General features: G+C 35.4%; 1 protein-coding gene across 2 annotated transcripts; it reads right to left on the bottom strand.

The window, feature by feature from the left end:
• Positions 1–1,811: 1,811 nt before the first annotated feature.
• Positions 1,812–7,024, bottom strand: LOC116012171 (NAC domain-containing protein 75). 2 transcript variants are annotated; one of them, XM_031251648.1, is made up of 7 exons: positions 6,893–7,024; positions 6,236–6,477; positions 5,807–5,984; positions 4,990–5,594; positions 4,225–4,521; positions 3,815–3,934; positions 1,812–1,916 (listed from the first exon to the last, which is right to left on the bottom strand). In XM_031251648.1, exons 2-7 carry the CDS (start codon positions 6,365–6,367, stop codon positions 1,824–1,826), a joined length of 1,425 nt encoding a protein of 474 aa, XP_031107508.1. In that variant the 5' UTR covers positions 6,368–6,477; positions 6,893–7,024; the 3' UTR covers positions 1,812–1,823. The 2 variants fall into 2 exon arrangements, with proteins under 2 accessions (XP_031107508.1, XP_031107509.1); XM_031251649.1 differs by lacking the exon at positions 6,893–7,024 and adding an exon at positions 6,600–6,856.
• Between the last annotated feature and the right edge of the window lie 1,152 nt (positions 7,025–8,176).

The following is an 8,176-nucleotide window of genomic DNA, read 5'->3' as shown; positions in this document are numbered from 1 at the left end:
TATATATATATATATATATATATATATATATATATATATATATATATATATATATATATATATATATATATATATATATATATATATATAGTGTAGCTACATTTTCCATATGCAATTCCCATTGTCCAACATATATATATGGACAAGATGTGGGTATGCATATTATTAAAGATTTCATGTGTACGCGTCTAATTAGTTTTATAGTGAATGATATGATATAGTCGAATGACTAATCATACTAAAATAGGAACATTTATCTATGGGGTCGGGGCATTTAATTTTCTAATAACTTTGGAATGTTAATTATACACCAAACGACAAGTGTGAGATATATATTGGGAAAGATGGCTAAGTCTGGAGGAGATGCTATTTGAGAATCTAAATAAAAGATTAGACTTGGGATTCTCAAATGGGTTCGTGATTCTAAAGTAGGTGTTGAAATGTTATAACCATATGACCTGCCCCATTGTGGTATGGCAATTGTTGGGCGGTGGCTTGCAGAGCCTAAATTCATCATTCTACTATTGAAACGTGGTGTTGACTGTTACGCAAATATAATTAAATAAAGTTGTGTCTTTCTTACTAACCATAGCTTTTGATGGAGTAGTAAGCGCTTAATCGTACCAAAACAGGTGTTGGGGAGGGAGTATTAGTATATTGTTACCATCATAAATTACACATTTGAACATTTTTGCAAAGATAATTAATCTATTAGCTGTGCACAAAACTCATGCACCTTCACAACAATCTCAAAAACATGTCACTATACAACATTGAATTGATGATTTTCTCGAATACCATACATAGTACACATATATATGGTAAGTTCCATGCATATTATTTTGGAAAGAAATAAATTTTAATTTGAATTATAAAAGAAATAGTGAAATGAAAAAAAAAAAAAAACAAAATATGTTAATAAGCCACACACACAGACGTACTTTGCTCAAAACAGTGATGCTTTAATGCTGGAAAGCTATAAAGGAAGGGAAATTAAAGCAAAGGCTTCACAATCAGAAGAACAAATTAAAAGAAGATAGTAATCTCCATCAGCTCTATCTAAAAAAGTAGTGTGAAAGTAAGGCATCAATCAATGCGATATATATTATAAATCAGCATTACATTTCATTTCTGTAAAAGGGAAATATATATATATATATATTCTCTATATATATCCCAACAAGTATTCTACCCCTACTAAAAAAAAAAAAAAAAAAAAAAACTGTCCACGTAAGATTCGACAAAACAAAGTTTGCTATGCACTTTGCAGAAATCCTGTGGTGTTAACCGAAAAAAAAAAAATTATACAAATATGTAAGGAAAAAAAAAACAAAAATAAAGAAGAAATAAATAAGAAGAATATATATATAGTTATAGCTTATATAGCTAGGCATATATAAAGATGATAGTGTAATCATAATGGTTATGATTTTGATGCAATATAGGATTCGCTTCTTCTTCTTCTCCTCTTCTTCTTCTTTGGGTCTTTAGTAGTCCCCCACATTGGTTTCTGTCAGAAGAGAGCAGCCTTTCTAGGGCTTTCTTTTCTTCTTTTTTTTTTTGCTTTTTCTTTTTTGCTGTTTTACTTTTTCTTGATTTTTCCAACATGGGCTGTTGAACAGTTAGTTCAGTTGAAGCCTAGGGAAGAGTTCAAACATGAACAAGGGGAAAAAGGAACAAGGAACTATGTTGTTGGTCCCTTGGCTTGGCTTGAGAAGTACTATAATGATGGTGAAAATGACCTTGCATGTCTCTGTGGGATCCGATGATGATGGTTTCTTTTTCTTTAATTTTCTTCCTTTTTTTTGTTTGGTTTTTTGCTTCTACCCATGATGATCCGGGTTGTCAGGGTCTGGCCAGAAGGGTGTGTACTTCAGCCATTCTGCTTCTTGTTGGTTAGCCGCCATGGATGATCCCTGCAACCATGCACCAAACCCAAAGTTAGTTAAATCATCCCTGCAGCAATTTATCGGCTAGGGTCACAAGACAAGACGGGGTTTACCCAGTTCACACCCTCGAGTAATGACCAGAAAAAGACAAAGAATAAGGTCACAAGACAAGACAGGATTTACCCCGTGTACACTCTTGAGTAATGACGAGGAGTTTCCTGGTAACCCAAATCTTACATAAGCTATTCCATGTTTTCGATCTGTTCTTAGGTAGAGTGAAGAGACAACAAAAGTGGAAGAAAAGACAAATGTTTTCTCCTTGTTATTCGAGTAACTAATTAACTGATTTAGCTATGCCATATTTTTTTTTACTGCATGCAAAGGGTTTCAAAATAAAAGAAAGCAGCTTTTGAAACTTCACTGCTTTGATTCATTTTTCAAAAGTTGAAAGAAGCCGTCAGCCTCTCTCCTTGATGTACATTCCACATTTCACGGCCTGTGGTTTCACATTTGGGACAAATCAGACCGACAGATCCCAACACCCATCCCATCCATTTTTAAGGAACAAAATCCTAAAATGTTCTAATCATATGATATGCTACATATATAAATGCTCATGCCATTCCCATGCAGTTTCTGCTAGCTTCTCCATATATATATATTTGCCAGGCCAAGAGTACTAGGAAGAGGGTGAGTTTCGATATTCTAAATGTAACAAAGGAACTTGATTTCTACGCAATAGTTACAAGTTCGACTCTCATCCAGTGGAAGGGAGGTTCTATTGGCCTTTTCTATTTAAAACAATCAGTTGGGACAACCTAGGTTATTTTACTTTCTTGTAGTCTTTTGTTGGTAAGGGCCACAAGGTGAATTTTATCTAGTGCATATCCTCGAACAGTAATTGCGAGTTTCTCGCATCATTCAAACATAAATAAATAAGTAATCTGGTCTATGTTACACTGTATATGTTGATGCATCCATATCAGTTACCTAGAAATATCCAAGCTAAAATATAAGATTTGAGTCAAATCCCTATAAGAATTTGGGTTTGTATTAACTATGTTATCTCATTTTTTACCTTGATAAAGATGCCTAGTAATGAAGTGACAAGTGACAACGTATGTATAGTTTAATGGAAGGAAAAGGGATAGAATTACAAGAAAGTAATGACGATGAGGAAATGGAAAATCTAAGAACTATGTTGTCTGTTCTTTCCTTGTATATAATATTCTTTACAAGTAAATCCCATGAATCTAACTTACTACATACTGTGTTATATACTATATATAAAACAACAAAAATTTTACAGTAAATTTTTAATTACTAAAAATAAAAATGGTTGTAGCTAGGTGATATTTTCTTTCCAAAATTCCAAAGGTTTACCTAATGGAGATGGAGGACATGAGTTAATTTTTTATTATTATTATTTTTAATAACTCAGTTTTTCAGCTTTGACAAACTATATACTGACTCCATTAACCTGCCCTATGTCCATAATGAGGTAAATCGAGTCCATATAATTTCAATATTCAACATCAAACTGTACACTTTTGTGCACAAGGAGTCCAACCCTAAACCGTACCCCGACCTCTCTTAGAGATGAGTTAATTGAACAGAGTTAGAAGCTTAAGAGCATAAAATAGGAAAGAATAAAGAGATAAAGAGAAAAGAAAAATTCTCCTATGCCCCCCCGCTCTCCTCCATCCCCCTTTAGCTCTGTTATAATAATGGGCATATATGTAAAGGAATAAGCATATGATATGATATCTTTCTTGTCTTTCTCATCCTTATTAGCTTTTATTTATACTAGTAGCTAGGTGGTATTAATAATGCAAAAGATCAGAAAGAAAAATAAAAAATAATGGGGGAATTGAAATTAAAAGAAAATAAATTAAATTAAAGAAGATTAAAGTAGATAGGCTTACTTCTTTGATGTCACTGGAAGTAGTAGTGCACCCCATTATGAGTTCTTCCAATTCGGAAGTAGACCTCCCTCCTAGTTTATGATGTTGTTGTTGTTGTTGCTGCTGTTGTTGCTGGGATTGCTGCAAAAAACATGCATTTTTTGTGTTGCTTAGAACAGACCAAACATAATCATGCATATGATCATGCACTGTCTCCAACAAGAGAAAGAAAAAAAAAATTAAAAACCCTAGATGGGTAAAAAAGCATTGAATTATTACTTGTTTCCTAGGTTCTTGTGTGGCATTATAGTACTGGGAACCTCTCATACAAGAGAGTCAGTACATGCTATCTGAGCACAAGGTGCTTAACAGGAATTCTTTAATTTGTTTTACTTATGTTTGGGTTTTTGGTTTCTTGGGTTAATGTTTACCTGGTAGTTGTCGGCGGGGAGTATGATTCTGGGGACGTGGAAGGGGTCGTCGTCGAGGATGACGGAGGCGTGGTGGTGGAGCGGCGGCGGCGGAGAGATGATGGCGGAGATGGTGTGTGACGGCCGGCTTATGTTGTGGAATGCCGCCGCAATTTGGTGATGGTGGTGGTGGTGATGGGCGTCGTGTGTCGTCACGTGATGCCCACGGTGAGGATCGCCGATGTCACGCCCTTCGCACGTGCCTGTCGCCGGAACTTCCCTCCCCATTGACGCTTCCGCCCCCACTGCAATCCCCGCCTGCACAATAAAAATAAATCCTTACAACAATTAATCCTTTTTTTAATAATAAAAAACACAAAAAAAAAAACATTATTGTCGTTTTTTAGTGATACCAGAAATTGCAACAGCTGACAAACTGATTCAAATATCAATGTCTGACCAACTTGGCTGGAATTACCAAAATTAAAGAATACAATATTGTTGTTGTTATCAAGCTAAGTGTAGCATAACTTTCATGCTGCATGCTTAAGCAATGTGAAGGCCGGTAATGATACTTGAGGAAAGAGACATGTGATTAACGATGGAGATTGTTGAACTTAACGTTGTGTATATATATATATATATATATATATATATATATATATATATATATATATGTAGCGTCGGATACAAGGATGTTTGCATGCAAACAGTGAACTGAAGAGAGAGAGAGATTCAATTAATTAATTAAATTGTTAATTAAACATGAATTAATTAAGTAATTACCTCATCAAAGTTTTTCCTGAAAGGGAGGAAGCTAAAATGGTCGGCGGTAGCTTTAAGCTGTTGAATCTCCATGGCACTGTAACTAGACATGGCGGCCCCAACCGCCACCGAGAGTTCATCTCCATGTGAATGAATGTTCATATTATTATTATCCTTAGAAGAAGAGCAGCTCCCGCTCCCGCCGCTGTCCCGTTTACTAGCCGGATCTTCGCCGCCGGAAGTAATGCTCCTCTCCGCCGCCGTGGCCGCGGCGGCGGAGGACCAATTACACTGCCTAGGTTGTGTTTGATAAAATATCTTAGAGACAACGAGCTCCCCTTCTTTCTCCTCCTCGTGCTGCCCCAAATGATACTGGTGCATGACCCAATTTGTCTTCTCGGGTTTCCGGTTTTTCCCGAAATTAGTGTATAAAACCAGTATTTTCTTGCACCCTTTTTGCTTCCCGTTGAGCATCACCGGCCGGGTTTTTCCGGTCTTGTGCCACCGCGTCTCGCCGCCCTGCAAGTCGCACTCCGTCTGTATCTTCCGCCGCTTCCGTGTCCCCGTCGTGTACGCCTTCGACGGACGGTGGAAAAAATGTCTACTCAACCCATCTCTCGTCACACCTAATTAAACACAAGTAATATAATCTGTTATGTTATGAACAGATACTGTATTGTAACAGAGTCAATAGTGTTAAAAAAAAAAATAGAAGAAGTCTGTTAGTTAGGTCTACTTAGGTGTAACAAACAAAAAAACAGTAATTATTTGTTTTGTCTTTCTATGTTTGGTTGATTGTTAGAAGCAAGGTAAGTATGGTATGGAGAAGAAGACAGACCGGGAAGTTTCTCAGGGTGAGTGTAGCAGATCCCATCTTCGCCTTCAATGGTGGGGATGAACTCATCAATCAATGGATGAGATTTTGATTCTTTAGCGACTACTTTAGCTTCGAGGTGCTCTATCAATTCTTGATCTGTTGGGTCAAATTTCACCCCAGCTGGTAGACCTACCCAGTCCTGCAAATTAAACTCCATTTACAAAAATCACCCAGAAAAAAATAATAATCCAAAAATATATACAACATACAAAGCCTAGAGAGAGAGAGAAGAAAATGACTGTTTTGTGAAATGAGATAAATTAGAATAATTAAGGAACAAGCATAATTCTGGTTTCTATATACTATGATTCTTTTTTGTTTTGTTTTTTTTTTTTTGGTTTTACTGAATGAAAAATTTGATGTGATAAACTTAACCGTATATGTACGTACCGGCTTTGCTGCTTCAAGCTTGTGGCCACATCCAGGACACTGCTTGGATCCACACAGCTGATGCTCTTCAAGCTTTGCATCTATGAGATCTGAACTGCTTATAGATCCCACTTGACTGCTGTTCTTATTCATCTCTTCTTTCTGCACTTTTTTTTAATATATATATTCCCTAATTTCCACAAAAATTTCTTCTCATCAACTCAGCTGAAAGAAATAATCTCTCCCCATAAGGATATGTGTTTCTGCAAGACGACAGAATTGAAATCAAGTCAGAAAAAAAGAAAAAAAATGATTTTTTTTTGTCTGGAATTCTGGAAAGTTTTGAAGAAAATTAAGAAAGATGAACTGAGGTTAACTAGCATACCATATCAGATCAAGTAATCTAGCTAGGGTGAGATGAAAGATGAGAAAAGGGGGCATTAATGATGAAGAAAACAGTGGAGATAGAGCTGAGGAAGAAGAAGAAGAAAGGAGGAGAGACGTATAAAATTAAACCAAGCTAAGGAAGCTTTAGGCACTGAAAAACACCAGAATTTGCTCCTAACTTTAACTCTGGCCTGCCACTATACTACTGATAGAATTGAAGAGATAAAGGAAAAGGTGACTCAGACTCTCTCTCTCTCTCTCTCTCTCTCTCTCTCTGCTGTCTGTACTCACCTTTATCTTCTTCTTCCTCTTCCTTCTCCTCTTTGCTAATCTGGGTAGCAGAGAATTTTAGATGTTTCTCTCTCTGCGGCTGTATATTTGTATCTGATGTGAGAGAGAAGAAATAAAGAAAGCAAGAAAATCTGTGTTTTTTTCTTTCTTTGGTTGCTTTCTAAACCGGTTGTATTTGTAATTTAAGTCCCCTTATAAGTATACACCTTGACGACTAAAGTAAAAGCTACGGAAACGCCCTTCTCAAAAGCACGCCTAGCTAATAGCTACCATACCGGTTGTCTACACAAGGTTTTATATATATTCATTTTTATACCGTATTTCGAATGAATCGCAACCACTACCTGATCTGATGAGGATGTATATTGGCTAAATCCCGTTTTTTGGCCCTAGCTGAAAAAAGACCACAAGGAGGTACCTCGTGGTTACCAAGCTAACAGTATGACTAAGCGTTACCCCTTATGCAGTATTTATAATTAGCCACGCAACGTGCACATTTTCTATACATCCACGATTTAGGTTTTTTTTTTTTTTTTTTATTCTAATATTTGCAAAACATGTTTCATGTATCGTATATTCTTGCAATTTGTATGACTTTTTTTTTTATTCTAGTATTTGCATGTATTAATCACATAACAAACACATTTTAAACACTTTCACGATCTATTTTTTCTAAATTGTCTTATAGTTAGACACAATGTATCTACTTTTTCGTGTTTTCTTTAAATATGTACAATTTGTATATACCTATACATACATATGCCATCATATAAAAAGAGGATTATATATATAGTATCTATTAGCGCATGACAAATATATTTTAAACACTTTCATAATTTATTTTTAAAAACTGTCATATTGCAAAGAAGTATGTTGTATTTATATATCATGTTTTCTTTAAACTTTTATATATACATGTATGCCATCATATATAAGTAAAAACAACCAACATTTTAAAGAGTGAAGTATACCGTATTTGACACACTTTCTCTCTCATAGCAAATCCATATCAAGCGTGTACTCCATGATCTACTTTTTCATAATTATCTTTTTGTGTATATGTATATATGTTGCATATATAGTATATAACTATATATACATCTAACTTTGTATATGGACAATATTTTCATTTCAAAAAATATATCATTACACATATGTATGTAAAATAACTTAATTATGAAATAATCCATATACACTCAAACACTACTAATATGTTCATCTCTCCATGCACATATAGTACTAAAAGGGGAGCGGGGGGGGGGGGCGGGGGGAATATATAAATGG

The sequence above is a fragment of the Ipomoea triloba genome, chromosome 3, assembly GCF_003576645.1.
Source record: "Ipomoea triloba cultivar NCNSP0323 chromosome 3, ASM357664v1".
Taxonomy (NCBI): Eukaryota; Viridiplantae; Streptophyta; class Magnoliopsida; order Solanales; family Convolvulaceae; genus Ipomoea; species Ipomoea triloba.
Note: the sequence above shows the minus strand (reverse complement) of the source record. Positions and strands in the feature narration are given on the sequence as shown.